General features: G+C 34.3%; 3 protein-coding genes across 4 annotated transcripts; 2 read left to right on the forward strand and 1 right to left on the reverse strand.

Annotated features, from left to right (window-relative positions):
* The first annotated feature begins 4,271 nt into the window (after window positions 1–4,271).
* Window positions 4,272–8,224, forward strand: LOC18600428 (ATP binding microtubule motor family protein). Its single transcript, XM_018121227.2, has 15 exons — window positions 4,272–4,387; window positions 4,535–4,637; window positions 4,723–4,766; window positions 5,191–5,220; window positions 5,311–5,433; window positions 5,532–5,557; window positions 5,736–5,817; window positions 6,030–6,071; window positions 6,154–6,187; window positions 6,336–6,411; window positions 6,480–6,699; window positions 6,792–6,883; window positions 7,234–7,348; window positions 7,422–7,601; window positions 7,935–8,224. The coding sequence occupies exons 1-15, from the start codon at window positions 4,274–4,276 to the stop codon at window positions 8,073–8,075; spliced, it is 1,422 nt and encodes a 473-aa protein (XP_017976716.2). The 5' UTR covers window positions 4,272–4,273; the 3' UTR covers window positions 8,076–8,224.
* Window positions 8,225–9,261: 1,037 nt separating this feature from the next.
* On the forward strand, window positions 9,262–13,180 carry LOC18600429 (GDSL esterase/lipase At1g54790). 2 transcript variants are annotated; one of them, XM_007030865.3, is made up of 5 exons: window positions 9,262–9,574; window positions 11,594–11,794; window positions 11,947–12,113; window positions 12,273–12,543; window positions 12,644–13,180. In XM_007030865.3, the coding sequence occupies exons 1-5, from the start codon at window positions 9,340–9,342 to the stop codon at window positions 12,910–12,912; spliced, it is 1,143 nt and encodes a 380-aa protein (XP_007030927.3). In that variant the 5' UTR covers window positions 9,262–9,339; the 3' UTR covers window positions 12,913–13,180. The 2 variants fall into 2 exon arrangements, with proteins under 2 accessions (XP_007030927.3, XP_007030926.3); XM_007030864.3 differs by lacking the exon at window positions 9,262–9,574 and adding an exon at window positions 11,057–11,355.
* Window positions 13,181–13,202: 22 nt separating this feature from the next.
* On the reverse strand, window positions 13,203–15,179 carry TLP18.3 (thylakoid lumen 18.3 kDa protein). Its single transcript, XM_007030866.3, has 3 exons — window positions 14,592–15,179; window positions 14,119–14,311; window positions 13,203–13,711 (listed from the first exon to the last, which is right to left on the reverse strand). Exons 1-3 carry the CDS (start codon window positions 15,036–15,038, stop codon window positions 13,464–13,466), a joined length of 888 nt encoding a protein of 295 aa, XP_007030928.3. The 5' UTR covers window positions 15,039–15,179; the 3' UTR covers window positions 13,203–13,463.
* Between the last annotated feature and the right edge of the window lie 4,562 nt (window positions 15,180–19,741).

Here is a 19,741-nt window from a genome sequence, read left to right on the forward strand (position 1 = left end):
TGACAAATTGGCTATTTTCTTTTGATACAATATTAAGTTTAAGAAAACTTTTTTTTTGTCATATTTCTTATTTTTAATTTATGAATTTCATATCAGTTATGGATGTGATTATTATCATACATATAAAAGTTTAAATCAATCATTACTAATAACTTAATCTTAAATTTTTGAAAATTACGTGGTTTTGATTTGAAAAGTTATTGAATCGGTGGTGTTGAGTTAAAATTGGTATAAGAATTAAGGTGGTTCGGTGACAAAATCAAAATCCAAAATGTCAGTCACGGATTGACACCTTCTGATTTCTCTCTTCCTCCTCTTTAGTAATTTTTCAAAAATTCTATTGTTTTTCTCCAAAATTAAAAAAATAAAAAATTTTGAAAGGAATCAGAAAATGATTTTTTTTGCGATTTTGACAATTGGCAAAATCATTTGACATTTTGCTTCTGTCACGTGGATAAAAAAATTAATTAAATATTAAATTAAAATAATGTATAATTTTTATTAAAATTAAAAATTTATTTGATTTAAAATAAAAATTTAATAATTTAATTTTTTATAATTAAAAAAATTTAACCTCTACCCTTTTAAACAGAACATCATACCGCACAAAAAGTTGAACCATAGTTCGATTTGTCCCTATCATCCTTCCGCAGGGGAAGGCTATAGTTCCAATTTTACCGGATCTCGTTTGTTACAACAACTGCTAAAATTTTGAGCTAATACAGGTCAACATTGTGCCCATGGTTTTGTTAGCTTGCATTCCCATTTAAACGAGTAAGCGAAAAAATACTGGTTTTTGCCCTAGACTGTATATTTGATTGATACAATACGCTAACTTGGAAACATTCTCACTCAGCGGACTGTACAACATGTTTGACCTTTTTCCCGTAAACCATGTTTGACTGCATTTATCTCTATATATCAACAGCTTCTTTGCAGCAAAATGCTTCAAATTGCCTTCTGGATCGCCATTGCTTCCCACTAATTTCTCAGAAGCTATGTCATCAACTCCCGTTTGTTACTTAACTTCTTGCCAGGCTTGGGACGCCTACTTGCAGTACCCAGAAGACAGCTTCTGGCCATCTAGGATGCTGGAGATTAACGTTAAGGCAACGTTCGTTGCCTGCGAAAAAACCCAGGGAGGAGGAGGAGGAAAGAAACTGCTTGATGACGTCCAGTTAGGCGGGAGGAGGGTCGTCGTGCAGGAAGAGTCCCACGGGTTAATACTCGACCAGTTGCTGAACAACGTGGTGGGTAAAGACTGGCACGGCACCAACATTTGGGACGTGTTCGACTCCATGCAAATCCCCATCCAACGTCCCGTGCTAGACGAAATCGTCGGCTGTGCCCTCGCCATGGCGGCTAATGAATGTTACGAGAACTGTAAGGTTTTGAGAATGCGGGTGGAGATCGAGACGTTGGTTGATGATGATGACCAGCTGATGAATTTTGAGGAAGATCAGGATGTTTACTCTATCGACGTCGAGGAGGATGATTTCTGGGAGACGGTGGAGGCGTTCAGGACGCTGAGGAAAGTGGTGGTGGCTGAGGATAATCCGCCTGAGAATTTATGTTCGATTTGTTTGGGCGAGTTCTTGGTGGGTTCGGATATTAGTGCTACGCCTTGCTCCCATGTTTTCCATGATCGTTGCATCAGAGCTTGGCTGAAGAGATGTAATAAAAAATTCTGTCCCAATTGTGTTACCATTTTGGCCTAGGTTTGTTCAAGTGGTAACTGGAAGATAAATCATATTCCCTCGAAGGATAAGGATATGGCGGATGCACTTGCTAAAGCTGGGGTATTTAGACATCAAGATTGTTGCAGGTATTCAATGAAGGAATGGGATAATCCAGGCGAAACTTGCTTGCTCCTTGGTGTAATTTTGCTTGCTGGATTACGCAGGAAATCTCTCACGTGCAAATGAAAGTGCTTACTGCTCTAGCTGGTCCTGGTGAACTAGGAGTGGCTGGATTAAAAGCTTTTTGAGCTAATTTTGTACCTGTTTAGGCTAGCCCTTATGCTTATAGTTACATGCTGGTACTGTAGCTAGTTGCTGTTTCTCTTTTGAGTAATTTTTGTTGTAGTTAAAGGTACTAGGCAAGGCTGAACGGGAGGTGGCTGCCATGATGATAGCCATGTGTTTTGGCTGCAAGCTGGCAATGGGGATGCAGCTGGTCACGGGTTTATGTCAGGCTGATGAGAAGAGTGTACGCTTGTGATTTGGTTCACTGTGTTGTATGGGATTTGCTCAGATGGGATGGTACGGGTGCAGAGCCGTGCTTTTAATAACACCACATCTGATTGAAGCTGTGGCAGGTGAGGTTATCAAGTAATTGAAAGCCTGGCCTGCATGTAATCTGGGGCTGCAGCCAGGAACTGATCTGGGTCTGGTATGCTGCAATTTCGTGCTTGGCAGAGGACATGGCATGTCTTTAAGGCTAAAGACTTGTTCTGGCATTCTGTACCTACCATGTCTTTAAAAAAAAATATTTTATAAACATGTGAAATTTATGTGTACATACTGATCAATCATATACCATAATTTCAAATTTAAAAACTTTATCCAAACGTATAAAATAATAATTTTTTGTTATATATAAATATAATTTTTTTAAAAAAACTCTTAAATTATTTTAAAAAATTTAAATAAATATTTATTCTTTTATTACATGCAATTAAGTTTTTATGTTTTATTTTAAATTTAATAAGCTTTATATGATTAACGGTTGATTAATTATTGTTAATCTTTTACTTTTAAAATAAAATTTTAAAATTTTAATTAAATATAACAAAAATTAAAAATTTATTTGAATATTTTTGAATAGTTTAAAGATTTTATAAAATATTGTTCTTATATAATTGTAAGAAATTAGACTTAAGCATTCAACCTGTAAAATGATTAGTCAACTAATAGTGATTAGATGATTGTAACTATTGATTTAATTACTCTTAATAAAAAGAGGTTAGCTTACCTTTTTTTTCATTTTTTTACAATTAGTAGTATTAATTTTTTCTTCAAGATTGACTTTAGACGCAAAACCTTTCGTTTAGCTCAATTTGTTATTATCTACCTTAACATGTACATAATTAATAATCAAACCCGAAATCGACCACACCTTAAATTTAACTTAAATTCTAGATCAACAAGAGACATGATTGAATTAAGTCCAATTATCCTAGTTAAAAAAAATATTTCATAAATACGGCTACTATAATATAAAATATTTAATATTATACTTGAGTATTTGATTTATTAATTAACGTATTATTTTCTTGTTAAAAAAATAAAATTTAAATCTCCTTCTCTTAATTTAAAAAAAAAAAGTTTAATATTAGGTGAAACCGAGTGAAGTACATTTCTAATTAGATTGAGAATGTTAAATATAAAATTCAAGATCTCTTGTTCAATCATATTTTTAAAAATATTAATTATATGATAGACGAGATTGTAAAAATAAAAGTTACTTGAATTAACAAGTTTTACACTTTTTTGTGATAAATTTATTTTATCTAATTACCATGTACTCTCTGCCTTTCAGAAAATAAATTACCGCCCAAATTTCCTCAGTCTACTAATCAGTAATTTCCCAGCTTATTTTTGATGACCAATAAAATTCAATGGTAGAAAACATTGGTGCGGAAGTTTCTGGAACTCTCTTCTTTCCCGCCAAAGATTTTTCACGTACTATAAAAGCGAAAAACGGAAAGCGTTTACTTCTTTCAGCTGAAAAAACAAAGATCGGTTAGTCTCTCTAATCTTTCTTTCTCTGCCTGTTTGGCTGGCTAGAAAATTTAAGAAGATAATACACAATTCAAATATTTGAATTTCGAAAATTTTTGTTTTCTCCTTTGTTAACCATTGAACGAAAGAAAATGTTGTTGAGAGTCAGTTTTATTTTGGATTAACTTCTTCGAATGAAATGTTGATTTCTTAGTGAAATTCTTTTAGCTTTTGAACTTTGAGTAATTCCTTTCTCTCTCGGACCAGAAATTTTGAAGTTCTGCTCAAATTATTTGCTGTTGTTCGTTTCATTTTGGAAGATTATTGTTAAAAGTTTTTCATAAAGAATTCGAAATCTTGTTTGGATACCGAGAAACCTGAAAAAGAAACAGTCATTCCAAATCCTTTTAACTCCGTTAAAACGAAAATTCTCATTTCTCGGAGTCGGACCAAACAGACACTAAAATCCTCTCCATTACGCTTAAACAGACCAATTAAAACCTTTCCATTGATCAATTTTGTCGCAGATTCGAATCAAATTTCAAGGAGAAATGTCGAATGTAACTGTCTGCGTACGCTTCAGGCCTTTGAGCTCGAAGGAGAAAAGAGATCACGGCGATGACATCTGCATTGAAAGCTTGGACTCCGAAACCTTCACCATCAAGGTACTTGAATTTATCTTAATTTCATTTTAAACTCTGATTTCTTGTTGCTTTTACAATATTATTTATTGTTTCATCAAAAATTTCAAAAAATAAATGATAAAAACTTAAGAAGCTACCAGTTTAGTGATTTGAGTTTGTATATGATAGGATGAGAAGGAAGAAGGCTTTACGTTTAGCTTTGATAAGGTGTTCTATGAGAAATCCAAGCAAGCTGATGTTTATGAGTTTCTTGTTCTACCTATCGTTCGAGGTAAACCTGTTTATTAATTAGTTTCTGCATTTTTCATGATTCGATCCACTGTTTTTTATTTATTTCCTTTTCATTTTTGAAACAGGTGCTGTCGATGCTACAAATGGAACAATCATTGTGTATGGACAGGCAAGCTATTTCGTTGATCGTTTCATACTACCTTCAATCCTAAGAATCTTGCTTATGTGTGTTATTAGTACATTCCAATTGAGTGATCCCTCTGTTCACTAAATACCGCGGTTAAGGATTTTGTATAGTTGATTTGTTTGGATTATTTCGTTTTAAATTTTGTTTAATATTATTTACTCCTTTGTTGAGGATCAATAAAGAACTTAATGGTGAGAAATGCTTTGCACATCCCTTCAAATCATTAGGCTAAAAGACCTTTAAAGTTGATAGTTTAAGTTACTAATTTTCCTTTCGTTGTTGTAAATTCTAGTAGATAGTATTAATGTAACACATTGTCTTCACCTTTTTGATTGCTTGTTGATTTAATTTATGGATAGCTTTAATTCTATCTCTTTGATTGTCTTTCTTTTTCTTTTGGTGACAGACTGGGGCAGGGAAGACATACAGTATGGAGGTGATATGATAAATTTATATATTTAGTCCAGTTAGTTAAAGTAATGAATAAATCGAATTTCATTGATGATGATATTTACCTCATTTTCAGGGACCAAACATCTTGGAATCTGATGAACAGAAGAAAGGGATACTTCCGAGAGTAGTAGATGGATTGTTTGCATGTATTAGATCTTCTGATGAGTCGGTCAAGTACACAATCAAGTTGTCAGTGGTATGGAAACATATTATATTTGTTTAGAGCCTAACTGTGCTTGCTGTTCAACTACTAATGCTGTGCAATTCATGAACTTTTGTTGCTCTTGTCTATAGGTAGAGATCTATATGGAGAAAGTCAGGTATGTATCACCTTAAATGCTATTTGTTGTTGAATTGGGAATTGTGATTCTCTTGTAGATATTTCTGATTGGCCTTTTTGTAACACATGATATTCAAAAGCTTAGGTTAATGAAATATTATAAGATGTGCTTTCCTAGCTCTTTTGGTATGAAATCTACATGCATGTCTTATCCTCAGGGACCTTTTTGATTTATCAAAGGACAATATTCAGATTAAGGAGAGTAGAACACAAGGAATATTGTTATCCGGAGCAACAGAGGTAAGCTATTTCTTGCAGAAATTCTAATTGCATTAGTAGAGCACAAGGATTATTGTATCACCTTAGGTGCTAAATTTCCTTTCCAGTACTGCAAATTACAGATGTATCATATTGGAACTATACTTTGCATCCCAAAAATGTTGAAACTTTTTTTTTGTTGTTTGCCTCTTTCCTTTCTGAAAGCTTTTATTTATACATAAATGTCTCCCCAGATCTCTCTGTTGGACCCTGCCGAAGCATTACAAAGCCTATCTGTAAGATGAAGAGTTGATAGAGCTTTTTATTACTTGTTTCATTCATACAAATATTGTTTCTGATATTGGACTGAAATTTTAGAGTGGGATAGCTAACAGAGCAATTGGAGAGACCCGTATCCTTTTTTATTTCCTGTTTTTATATCTTTTTATTAATTTCTGAATCAAACAAAAGTAAAACTTCAGTTACAGAATGTACAATCATCACCTTTCCTTTTGAAAAACTTGTCTTCAGAATTTGTTTTAGAACTTAAACATAGATAGAAATGAACATGGCAAGCAGCAGGAGTCATTGTGTTTACTTGTTCACGCTCAACCAAGAGTCAACCACTGAGAAGAGGTATAGCTTATCCTTACTACGTTCAAGGCTTTGAATGAGTTGATCTTTAAATTTCGCAATGTGGTCAGGGTGAAATCTGGAAAATTAATTCTTGTGGACCTGGCGGGGTCAGAGAAAGTAGAGAAAACCGGGGCAGAAGGAAGAGTTCTTGAAGAAGCTAAAACTATCAACAAGTCTCTCTCAGCATTAGGTAACGTGATAAATGCACTGACATGTGGTTCACCAGCCAAAGCAAACCACATTCCTTATCGTGATTCCAAGCTCACTCGAATCTTGCAAGATGCTCTTGTTAGTTCTCTGCCTCCTAAGTCCACCTCTCTGTATTGTCATCCAATTCCAATCAGTTTGATGATCTATTGGTTTTCATATTAAATTTGCAGGGGGGAAGCTCTCGCACTGCATTACTTTGTTGTTGCTCACCAAGTACTTTCAATGCATCAGAAAGCCTGTCTACTCTTCGTTTTGGTGCAAGGTTCATGAACCTGAAATCTAACCTCTGATGGACCATGCTTTTATACCTGTTTTAACCCAAGGTTTAAGCATTAGGGAAAGCCTAATTTCATCCTTTTCAATGTTTCAAAGAGAAGGGCATTATTATCTTGTCAATAAAAATGCTGACTTCAGTTCTCTTTGTAGAAAAGTACTTTTTTAAAACAAAAAGAAAAGGATTCAACCTTTGTTTAAAAACCACAAACTTCAAGATGAATACCATTAGTTATATGGATAGAAGATGACTATCTAATAATTGATATCCTTGAAATTTTGAATGCTGGCATCAACCAATCCTTTCATTCAACTTCTTGGGTATAACTTTCATGGCAGGGCAAAGCATATAAAGGCCTCAGCATTTGTTAAGGGCAATGAAGAGAAATATCTTAAGAAGAATGGAGCTTGTTCTGCAACTAGAGATGAGTCGTTTGATATAATTCTCAAAAAGGTTAGTTTTATGTTCTGACATCCTGTAGATGAAATATTCATGTCACTTTCTAAGATGGTTTCTACTTGTTTAGATGAGTGAGAGACTCGATGCTGAAGATGTGGAGTTACTTGAGGAATTATTCATTCAGGCAGGACTATTTATCGATTTTGGTTCAACAGAATACTTGGAATCAGCCTATCAAGATGTTGCTCAACAAACCATTTCTTCTTTAATACAAGCCGTGCAAGAGCTCAAATTTACTGTTGAGATGGTAATAATTTTCACTAAATATTTATTGTCTTTTACTAGAGAGTAAGGGAAAAAAATGAAAAAGGTATAAAAGTAGAATGGTGTTCTTTATTAAGTTTATATGCCCTCTTTTAACTCTCGTGATGATAGCATCTGGCTCTAAAATGAAAAAAGAAAGAAAAATCTAAATCACTTTTGCATTTGATTGGAACATTCAGTGAGTTATGCTCTAGTTCTTGCCCAAAGTATTAGAACAATCAGAATACAACATTGATAATATGATCAAGGAAAGACTTGCATTTGTTTAGTTTTGACGTCGTTTCTCACGTAATAGCTGAGCCTACCATCTTCGCAGCTTCAGAGAGAGAACAAGGCTCTCAAGGAAAGACTTGCAGCTGCTGAACAGCTTGATGCTTTGCGTGGAGAAAATGCAGGTTTTCTTCATAAGATTCTAGGCTTTCTCGGCTCCTTTTATCCAACGAGTTGTATGATTTAGCTATTAGCATCCAGGACTTACTTACGAACCGATATCTGAACCCTATTCCTTGGTCGCTGATTTCTTGGGTTGTAAGTTTTTGGTATAACAGCATCAGGATTTAATGCCATACTTCATATTCCATGCTAAAGCTTCTCGTAGGATCCTAATGCGCTTGTGGATTGCATTATAAGACAATTTCACTGCTTATATTAAGTACAATTATTGCATGTGTACGACGACTGATGGGCATTGCATACTAAAATCTTACTGTTGCTCCTAAAATCTTACTGTTGCTCCATTAGTTGTTGAAATCGAATTGTCATGCTAATATGCTATTGAATTGGTGCGTCTCTATACAGAATAATACATTTCTGCATAGTTCTCTATGGCTGCGTTGGAACTCCTGGCAGGAGCTAAGATAAGTCCAATCCTCTTCTTGGAATTCCTGTGGTAAGATAAGATCACAACCCGTGAAATCGTGCTGCTGTGAAACTGCCAACATTTTGTTTTGAGTCAGCCAACGGGACCCAGCTTTGAAAGGTGTGAAGAAGGCGCACGGGGGGGGTTGAAGGTGTCAGAAGGTTTTTTAAAACCTGTCGAACTGTGCAATGGGTGATATTGTTTGGGGTGGTAAGTCTCGGGCTAGACGGTCGTGTACATCTTCGAGAGGTAAAAAGAACTTGGCAAACCCATGGAACAAGTCTGGGGTCCGACCTTTTTTGTAAGAGGGTATGAGAGGAGGATGACCCCTCGATTGCCCCAAAAGCAAAACAAAGCTATTTTGCTGATCAAGAATATTGGAGCTAGAGGTATAAGAAAAGTAATGGAGTACAAACGTGGATAAAACAGGAGTCCAAGTAAAAATGCTTTATGCCACCCGTGGAAGGGAAATTCATCACTTTTGCTTGCAGAATAATGGTGCTCATTTCCCTGCCACATGCTTTCCCCGAAACAACCTCAGGATTGCACTGAAATTAAAATTATAGTCTTAAAGCACAATGATCCCTGTACTTTGTATGTTTCCAAGTGCTCACGGGGGTCTGTTTTAGAACAATGCTTTTTTGTCCTTTGCTTGACATAAGACAGCAGGATTACAGGAATGAAAGCAAAACCTGGGCAGCAAAAACTTTGCTTTTTGACTCTTCCCCCCCACTTGGCTTCAAAGCAAACTCTTCCCATTGCCCATATAAACAATCAAAAAACCAGTTTTCTCTCCTCATCATTGCAAACCTTGTCTCGGTGCTTGTAAGTTTTGGGCCAACAAGGTTATCACTCCCGAACCATGGCTAACATCACCTCTGTTATCCAAATCGTAACCTTGTTTGCCATCGTTTTCTCTACAGCAAGCTCTGTTGACTTCAATTTCCCGGTTGTTTTCAACTTTGGTGATTCAAACTCTGACACGGGTGAACTTGTTGCTGCGCTTGGGGACTTCCTGGAACTCCCCAATGGCCAGGCTTACTTCAAGGCTCCAACAGGGAGATTTTGTGATGGCCGGCTCATCATTGATTTCCTAAGTAAATGCTCTCATCCCAACTTTTTAAGCTATATTCATATATAAATTATGCTTTACATTGCATTTAGATTTCCATGTTCATGGAGGCAGTCCCTTTCATATATATTCAATTAGTCCCATGGTCATGTGGTCTTAACCAAGAAAAAAAAAGGGAGCATTTTTAACTTCTTGGAAGAATTTCTAAAGTACCTTTTCTAAATATGGGGTTCAATTTCCATGTCTGTGGCATACTTTTTACTGTTTTTGGGCAATTCTTCAATACAAATTAGTCAGCCTAGTCACATGGTAACTGGTAAATGGAGTTGATGCTTTTGAATAAAGATTTATAGGAGCAAAGCTGATCTCTTATGCTATACACAATTTTCAAAAGTTTGTTAGTATTTTTTAGGGTTCTTTTAAAAAATATCCTTAGTATATAAAGTGTTTTTAAAAATAAATTTTTTTATAATTTTAATTAATTTTAATCGAGAAAAATTAATTTTAGATAAAATTTTTTTTAATGAAATCGACTCATATGCGTTGGTTGGTTTATGCTTTATACTGATTTATATCTTTTGAGTTTTTTTTGTTAGACTATTATTTCTTATCAGAAAGAAAAACTTTTAAACATTTTGAGCATTTTGAAATGATTTTTGATACACGAAATAAACATTTGAGCGTTTTGAGTATTTTTATATTTTTTGAAGTGATTTTTGATACATGAAGAAAACGTTTGAGCATTTTGAGCATTTTCAATATGATGTATTGTTTGAAATTGTTGATTTTGTTAATAAAATTCAATAGTCTTTAGGTATTACGTAATCGGTTTTTGAGTATTGTGTGACTAGATTTTAGGTATTATGTTATTAATTTTTACAAATTTCGTGATTGATTGTTAAGTATTACGTGACTGGTTAATATGACATTACGTGACTGGTAAGTAAAGCATTACGTGATTGATTAGTAAAGTATTACGTGATTGATTTTTAAGTAATTAAAAACAAAAAATGTAATGATTAAGTCATGCAATGTCTAAAAACTAGTCTTGTAATATCTAAAAATCAGTGACACAGTGTCTAAAAACTAATAATGTAATATTTAATAACTAATTGATTGGTTTGCTCGCAGTCAGATTTAAATTATTAAAGTCATATAGTGTTTTAATTTATAAATATATCTAATTAATTTAACTCTTTATTTTTTAGGTTTTATGAATAAAATTTTTTTATAAGTAAAATTATTATCCATCAAATTCTTAACAATAATTGCATTATCATTCATTTGTGGTGATTATTGGACAAAAAGTTAACAAAGTATGGGAGCATGTGAGAATAGGGCATTCCAACCCGCTAGTTTACTAGAATACAAAAAGAAGTGCGCTTTGTTTTTGGTGCTCGTTTTGGCAATTTTTTTGCTTACCACAATTGAAAGCAAACTCCCAACGGCTGGGACACATACGACCTACCAAACCAATTATTATTTATAGTTGGCAACAAACATAAAAAAAAGACATAAAAAAAGTGTAAGCTACAAGCCCTTGTGATCCTGCTGTGGTGCTGGCAACCATGGCTCCCAAGGCTTACATTCTCCAAATCTTTTTTGCCTTGTTGTTCATCTTCTTGCCTCTAACCAATTCCATTACCTTCAAATACCCTGCTATTTTCAACTTTGGTGATTCTAATTCTGATACGGGTGAGCTGGTTGCTGCCGGAATCGAGAGCCTTGAACCACCTCACGGCCAAAGTTACTTCCAAACACCGTCCGGGAGATACTGCGATGGCCGCCTCATCATTGATTTTCTCAGTTAAACTTTCTGACTATTTTCACTAATTGCATCGGCATTTAGACTTTCTGTTGCATATGCAGTTTTGTTCATCATGATTCTGCTTCACCCCCTGCAAATTTGTATATCACCTGGTCTCTCTGTTTCCTCTGTTTTTTCTAGGAGAAACTTCTGGGTTTCTTGCTCTTTTGCATACTTTATGGCCCTTCTTTTGATCTTTTTGATATAGTTCTTTGCTCATTGATATATGTGTTGCAGTGGATGCAATGGATCTGCCATTTCTAAATGCTTACCTGGATTCAATTGGCACACCAAGTTTCCGCAAGGGGTGCAATTTTGCAGCTGCAGGATCAACTATACTGCCACCTACTGCAAATGCTGTCAGTCCGTTTTCTTTGGGAGTTCAAGTGGCTCAGTTTTTCCGGTTCAAGGCTCGGGTTCTTGAATTGCTAGCTAAAGGTCAACTCATCGATCATCTTCTAGAGAAATGCAGTCATCTTTATTGGCACTGATGCATTTATTTTTAATATTTTTTTTAATTGCGAGCATTTTTCATCAATAGCAGTTAAGAAATCTTAATTGATACACCCGCCTTTTCCATTTAATTGCAGGTAAAAAACTTGGGAAGTACCTTCCAACAGAAGATTCTTTCCAGAAGGGGCTCTACATGATCGATATAGGCCAGAATGATCTTGCTGGTGCCTTTTATTCTAAAACTTATGATCAAATACTTGCCCTAATTCCTTCAGTCATGATAGAATTTGAAACTGGAGTAAAGGTCAGCTTCGAGAACACTAAACTACCTATTACGTCAGGACTTTATTTAGTTATTTGTTTAACATCTTCAAGGTTTCTATGCAAGCCTCTGCGTTGAGGGCCACATTTCGTTATCACGATGAGCATCCTAATCCTTGAAATTCTTTGGTTTCCATTGTAGAAACTATATGATCAAGGGGCTAGAAATTTTTGGATTCATAACACTGGACCTCTTGGATGCTTAGCTCAAAATGTTGCCAAATTTGGAACTGATGCATCTAGCCTTGATGAGCTAGGGTGCGTCAGCAAGCATAACCAAGCTGCTAAAGTCTTCAATCTGCAGCTCCATGCCCTTTGCAAAAAATTGCAGGGCCAATATACAGATTCGAACTTCACATACGTTGACATCTACACAATAAAATCCAACCTTATAGCAAATTATTCTAAACTCGGTGAGTATGATGTACTTTCTATGATGAGATTGCAATAACAGGTAAATGAGGGCTACAAGTATGGAATAGAAAATGATTTGAGTGCTTTAACATTTTGCAGGATTTGAGCAGCCTATAATGGCTTGCTGTGGATATGGAGGCGGACCTTTGAATTATGACAGCCGAATTGCTTGTGGGAAAACAAAAGTCATCAATGGAACCTCAATGACAGCCAAAGCATGTAATGATAGTTCTGAATATGTGAATTGGGATGGAATTCATTACACAGAAGCTGCAAATCAGTACGTTTCAACACAAATACTCACCGGAAAGTACTCCGATCCACCCTTCTCGAACAAAATGCCATTCCTTCTCAGTCTCAAGTTCTGAAGACTTAATTTGCCCTTTGCTGGTAACTCTATTTTTTATTTGACTTCTAGCAGTCATTGCAAGTATTATTGATCAAAAAACTTACTGTAAAGAATTATAAATTCATGACTGGAAGTCCAGTTCCAGATATTGAACCCTTCCAATTAACTTGTCCTATTGACTCAAAGGTACTATATATGTGTAGAGTGTGTATGTGCGTGTGTGTGTGCGATGAAATGCAGTTCAAATTGTTCATTCATAAACGAAACGTTCGACAGCTCTCTCTGTATAGTACGAGCTTACTTGCTTCGTTTGATCTGTGATCCTAAGAATTTCAATTTATGCAGATCATAGAAGTAGATCATGTGCTATAATACAACTTCTTCCGAGCACCAACTAAGTATACAACCTTAGACTAAACATCATTCCAGTTTTGGTTTTCCGAATGAGAACCAAAAATCTGTACTAGTTTCTTGGATTGCAAGGTTCTCATCAACCATCTTTTAACATGATGGATCGTATAAAGGGGATTTGAAAGACAAATCACAAATCCTATAATACAGATTATGCTTTTACTTCTTGGAGACATAAGCATAGTATTGTGCCATGGGAACAACAAAAGCAATCACCAACAAACCTCCAACCACGAGACTGAACTGTCCTCGTTTCTCTTCTGTCTCTTCCCTGGATTTGAAATTGGACTCCTTCTTATTTTCCTTAAACTTGGGGCCACCAGGATCTGGGAGCCCATCAATGGCAGCAACTAGCCTTTTGGCACTGCTGTAAATTGCTTCGTTGTACTTCTCATCCGTGGCCAAAACTGCAAATTAAGAAAACAGTATGATCAGTATAACCGCAGCTAAAGAAACGAAACCCTCTTCTCTCTCCTAGTGGTTTGTTTGATCTCTCAGCCTAAGCTATACCATTGATGGTCAATTGCTGGGAAAGCAATAAAATGATTCGCAAAGCAATCAAATAAGTTCATTTATAAGAGCCGGTTCTAGGTTACGAAACGATGTGCCACTAAGGACAGTAAATCCTCATTAGACCGGGGAGGATGTCACGGTCCCAAAAGGAGCTATGAATCTTACATCGATGGTATACTAGATTGAAACTGAGTATTTAAGTGTTTGTACCCTCTTCAAGCTACGAGGTGCCTCTAGAACTAATCTTTATAAGAAGGTTTTCGATTTTGGTTTTAGTTACGAAAATAAAAGAAATACTTACCAGGAAGGTTTTCTGATACAGTAGCATCCAGAATTTTTTCTCCAACAGCTTCAATAAATGCAGGTCCCCCTGTGACTGCCCCTTCTTTTTGACTTGTAACAAGCACAACAATACCTTTATTGTTACCCTCTTCAAGTGTGGGATACCAACGCTCCAAAACTTGGTCAGCATACTCAAAAGCATCAGCTTTGCTCTGCAATCAAATCTCAAACTTTGCATCTGTTACACAGGTTTAAAAGCAGTCCTACATTCCCACTGTTTACTAAGAAACTCTCAAAAAGGAAAACAAAAGGAAGCCATAATGTTATGATTCCTGGTAAACAACCAGGTCAAATGAACTAATCAGCTTCAAGAATTGCATAGAGCTTTCATTTGTTCTTCTTCATTTTACTTGGTTTCAGAAAACAAACAATAACAAACCAACAAAAGGGTAATATCCAAGTAAAAGTCAATTCATCAAAACAAGATCTTACTGTGAGCTTTCTAACAGTAACAAAGTTAATGTGGAAGGTCTTCCTTGACTCCAAATCAGATAAAAGCTGCCTCAAATCAGATTTTGTCACTCTACTAAGCACATTAGCATCATCAAACACATAGGAGTCCTTGGGTGGCCCTTCATTGATTACATCAAATTCTGATGCCCATGCATTGCCAGTGTGCAAGACTGGAGAAAAATTGAGTGCTAAAGAGATAGCTAGAGCCGCTAGTCCCCGCTGTGCATGAACAAACCAAGTTTTGGGTTCTGCCAAAGATGGTTTTAGTGATTGAGAAGTTTGTTTCTTGAGGGCACAAGTAAAGGGTTTTGAGAGAGGGAGAGAAGCTGATCTTGGTTGAATTGAAGGTGACAAAAGGCTCTTAGAAGTGGATGCTTTTGGATTCAGGATCGGAGAGAGAGAGTGAGAAGAGAGAATGGTTTCCATTGTTAACTGGTCACCAGCTGGTGGATAGGAGAGAAATGAATTTTATTTTTTTGAAAGAATTAAAAGACAGAAATGAAAGATTTTTTCACCATGTGTCTCTGGTTTCTGTTGAGCTCAGTATGCTTGAGTGGTTTGGATTTTGTCCTGTTTTGGATTGGTTGGCCATATTTTCTCTGGAGGATATTGTCTCTCAGCCATGTAGATAAACAAAGGGTACCTTGGTCTATTCATGATTTGCCAGGACCGTTCCAAATAGCTTATCGGGTGACATATTCGTTTCCACTTTCACTAAAATGACCACAACGCCCTCCTGTAACTAATAAAATATGGGACACAATTAACATAGAAGGACTAATTCAGATGATACATTGGTTCTATCCATAAACACAACACAGACCCCTACTTGTTCATTTGTTCTTACGGTATCTGATGAAAATGACGCAGGTGTAGAGATCTTGAACTTGTTTGCGGTTGAAAAAGAAAGATGAGATTGAATTACAGATGATAAATTGCAGATTATGATTCATGCCGGAGGGAGACTTAGAGGCAAGAAATGTTGCAACAAAAACAAATTGTCAAACAGTAGAGGGTAGGGTTTTACGGAACAATAAATGGGCAAAGGAAAGACCTTGATGAATTTGTAAAAGATTTGGATCAATATTTTACTTTTGGATACGAATAATGTGTTAGGTTTGGCATTTAAGAATTCTAAAGAAGATTTTATTCAGATGGTGGCTGCAATGGAAAGGGAAGAGGGAGGTGCCTTATCTCAAAATTGGATATTTTGAGCTTTGGAGTTATGCTTTTCTGTGTTTATTTCCTTCCTTTGTAACCATAAAGTCTAAGATTGGCATTAAGTAATAAAATTGCGTAATTTTTTAAAGAAAAAGTTAAATTGTGAGTTTCACCTGATGTAGCATATATACCAGAATTAATGGAATAATTTAATTAATAAAATAATAAAAATATTTTAGTAAACAATTAATAAAATTAGTATTATTATATAATTTGAAAAATAATTAAATTATTAATTTAATTTAAGTAATTAGTTAAAATAATGTATTAATAAATAAATAATAATAATTAATTTTTTTAAAAATAAATTAATTAATGTATCAACAACTTAATTAAGTAAATAAATAATGTATTAGTAAACAATTAAATAAATAAATAAATAATATTATTTAATTTTTAAAATAATTAAATTAATTAATATACTAATAACTGAATTAATAAATTTAATTTACTAAATAGAATATTGAATTAGTAATAGTTACTTCTATTATATGAAAATACGATTTTGGAGAAAACGTGTTTATGATGTGTTTACCTAACTTTTGTTTTGATAGCTATATGATTATTGATAATTTTGGCCTAAATGTTTTGAAGCATTGTTAATCTAATTGAGAGGATGTTGATTACTTGCTGAGTAGTTGTACTCATTTCTTTAATTTTCATCATTTTTACAGGCTTTGACATTTTTGCATGTTTGAGAATTATATTTGCTTAACAGGAGTTTTGGTTAGCAAGATTAACATTTGCCCTTGCATATTTATAAATTTTGATGTGAGTATTTAATTTAAGTTTGTAACAAAATGTTAGCGAAATGAGGACTTTGTATTTGTAACTTTTATTATATTTGGAAATTTTTGTAAAGTGTAAATTTTAAAGAGACATTGGATACTTTTTTTTTAAAATTTAAAATGGTGCATGTATCTCTTTCATTTCACTTAACAATAATAAATTTAAAAGGGTGAGAGCATGAAAGTTAAATCCATGGAAGAAGATTAAGACAATGCACTTGGACTTATACATGAATGGAAACCCATATCCAATAAATATCTTTCTTTAGTATTGAGGATTTTTCCAATCAAAATTTAAAAATTTTCAACCTTTTTCCATTTTCATACAACCACAGGAGCAATAAACCTTGCCACTTGCAATTTTAGCCCCATTACCATTTGAGCTCATCTATTCCTGTAGGCTTGTAGCTATCACAAAAACAATAGTTCCCCTCTTGAGATAATCCAAAACTACTCTACATATCTCTCACTTGTTCCTGATGGAGTAGTACTTGTCCCATAGTGTTGGGGATTTTGAAATTTCACTCATCAGGTTCTTGAACTTAAAGCTGCAATCTCCCTACTTATTCAATTCAAGGATACAATTGCGTGCAGAGCACTGCAGATCATATCTTCATTACGATCTACTTCTTATTTGACAGCATCTTGACTTGGCTTGAAATTAATCATCTTTTGGAGAGGATACAAGTGAATCCAACACTGCTAATACAGCAGATGTTGGAGATATTAGATTTAGTTTAGTATGATATTGTTGCCTTATGCTTATGGGATTTGTCTCATGGTGTCTGTTATGTCCCAAATCGTTGAATTTGGGGCGTGACAATTGGTAGTAAACACAATCATCCTTTTTCTATACCATACAATGAATAACCACGTTTCCAAGCCTTGCCAATCTTTGAGTAATATTCTTTTCCTCGGTTGAATGTGATAAGACCATTGATTATCTCTTCCTTCTCCTCAAGATCCGTGACAAAAGAATCAAAGCTTTAGGGATATTCCAATCATGTGTAATCCAAGAAATCATCATCACAATTCATATAAAGCTTTCGTTGCCTCTTCTTTTTCTTTATGGCTTTGTCTTACATGGTTCAAATATCGCACCACTATGATTTCTTGGTATTTGGGGTGAAAGATGAGAGCATAATAATTTTTATTATCAAAAAGATGACTATATATTATCTTCTTCTCAAGGGAAATTTCCTAGTACCATGTAATTTTGACATCTTCAAACTCACCTTCAATGTCCTCATAGTCGTTAATAGAAGAGACGTCTTTCTCCTAAAGGATTCCACTTTCAGTTTACAATAGACAAGATGTGTTTTTGAGTTAATTACTTCAGCTGATGCCATGCTCAATGTATCAATTTTCAAAAAAGATGGTTAAATATTTGAATAAAACTAATTTAATTCTTTCAAGAGAAAAATGGTAAAACATAACTAAGTAAAAAATCTATTGGAGGCAGTGGAGAGAAAGATTAAACCAATTCCTGATGTATCAAGTGTTGTTGTAGGTGGAAGTGAATAAGTGAATGGTAGAGTAAAGTTGAGAATAGGTAAAGAATAGGAGCGTGGAATTGTCAAAGTAGTAGAGCAAGATTATGAATATGGTGGAGAAAAGACTATTTAAAAGAGAATTTGTGAGAGAATATCTAGAGTAATAAGTTAAGAGTGAAAATATTTTTGCACTAGTTCAAGAAAATCTTGTTCTGCCTAAAATGAATTGTTAAAACTCTATAAAGCTAGAGGAAGCAGTTACTCAAGAACTCTCCAGAACATCACAAAATGAAAATAACTTATGTACCGGTCACTTGTTCTTAGTTACTTCAAATGCCATATGCGTGAAAGTAATTCATGAAACTTATCACTTTTTTTAGTTACTTCCAATGCCATTTGCGTGAAATAGTTGTTCCACTTGTTTAGGACTATACAATCACTTTGACACATTATTCATTGATTCAACATATAAGTTAAAGATTGCAAAAATGCACATTTCCAAAATGAAGTACATGATGTTATTTTTATAAGATAATCTTTGTAATCTTGTATATATTCATTTTCATTAGCATGAGGTTACTCTTGGAACAATTAATTTTTATTTATTTAAATTAATAAATTAAAGTTTAAAACAATTAATAAATTTTAGTAAGTGTTATATTAATTATTAGTAAATTTTAAGTATAATTATACACTAGTATATAGTAACGAAAAACAAAGAGGGTAGAAATAAAATAAAACTAAAAATCGTTACTTAATAATTATAGAACTGAAATTAAACTATAAAAAATAAAGTTGCCTCGGAAGTCTCAACCTTCCCAACATAAAATCTAGGCATATAAGGCTCATATTCCTACGAGGTCCAGGCAATTATGATGCTACTTGTGTTATTATTAGCCCAATAGGAACGTGGATGATATAGTAGTAGTATTAATTTCCTTGTCACATGCTTGCCCGATATATTATTGCTGAATGATATAGAATTTGCTTTCAAATTAAGAAAAAACACTCAAAGAATGGAATACTCTCTCTTTCTATATAGGTTTGGTGGTGCCTGAATTCAACTCACGCTACTAAATTGTATCGAATAAATCCTACCTATGTTTGATGATAGTATTATCATTTTCAAAAGCATGCATTCAGGTTGGATATTCATTGGACTGACGGTCCACATTTTCAATTTAATAAAGGCTCCTTCCATGGACAATCATTGATTCATGCAGATTTTTTTTTTCTTTTTGTGCTACAAATAAAAAGAAATTGAAATAATAAAAAAAATCGACCCAAAATGTATTATTCCATTGAATTCAAATTTAATATCACGTAATAAAACATTCAATAATTAATTAACAAAACATTGGCATGTTTTCTTGTTTGAAACTTTCATTAAATTTTTGTTTTAACCAATGCATGATCTTTAAATAAATGGAATGGTTTTTGCTAAAGCAGCATTGCTTGGGGAGGGTGACCTGGATGAAAGACTGCTTATTCACATATGTTATGGTCTAAGGGTATTAATAAGATTACAGATCCGTAATTTTTTTTAAAAAAATGCGAGAATTTTATTGCCTAATCGAACGAGAGAAACAAATTCCGATTACATCATGAAATAAAAGGGTTTTTACCT

Source organism: Theobroma cacao, chromosome 5, assembly GCF_053813885.1.
Source record: "Theobroma cacao isolate CCN51 chromosome 5, ASM5381388v1, whole genome shotgun sequence".
Taxonomy (NCBI): domain Eukaryota; kingdom Viridiplantae; phylum Streptophyta; class Magnoliopsida; order Malvales; family Malvaceae; genus Theobroma; species Theobroma cacao.

What these genes read in the sequence shown, in the direction of transcription:
- LOC18600428 (XM_018121227.2), top strand. Translation starts at nt 4,274, where the DNA reads ATGTCGAATGTAACTGTCTGCGTACGCTTCAGGCCTTTGAGCTCGAAG. An exon ending in GGAAGACATACAGTATGGAG is followed by an intron (nt 5,221 to 5,310) that starts GTGATATGATAA and finishes CCTCATTTTCAG; the next exon opens with GGACCAAACATCTTGGAATC. An exon ending in ATCTATATGGAGAAAGTCAG is followed by an intron (nt 5,558 to 5,735) that starts GTATGTATCACC and finishes TCTTATCCTCAG; the next exon opens with GGACCTTTTTGATTTATCAA.
- LOC18600429 (XM_007030864.3), top strand. Translation starts at nt 11,118, where the DNA reads ATGGCTCCCAAGGCTTACATTCTCCAAATCTTTTTTGCCTTGTTGTTC. An exon ending in AATTTGAAACTGGAGTAAAG is followed by an intron (nt 12,114 to 12,272) that starts GTCAGCTTCGAG and finishes TTTCCATTGTAG; the next exon opens with AAACTATATGATCAAGGGGC. An exon ending in AGCAAATTATTCTAAACTCG is followed by an intron (nt 12,544 to 12,643) that starts GTGAGTATGATG and finishes AACATTTTGCAG; the next exon opens with GATTTGAGCAGCCTATAATG.
- TLP18.3 (XM_007030866.3), bottom strand. Translation starts at nt 15,038, where the DNA reads ATGGAAACCATTCTCTCTTCTCACTCTCTCTCTCCGATCCTGAATCCA. An exon ending in TTACTGTTAGAAAGCTCACA is followed by an intron (nt 14,312 to 14,591) that starts GTAAGATCTTGT and finishes ATTTGATTGCAG; the next exon opens with AGCAAAGCTGATGCTTTTGA. An exon ending in TGTATCAGAAAACCTTCCTG is followed by an intron (nt 13,712 to 14,118) that starts GTAAGTATTTCT and finishes CTTAATTTGCAG; the next exon opens with TTTTGGCCACGGATGAGAAG.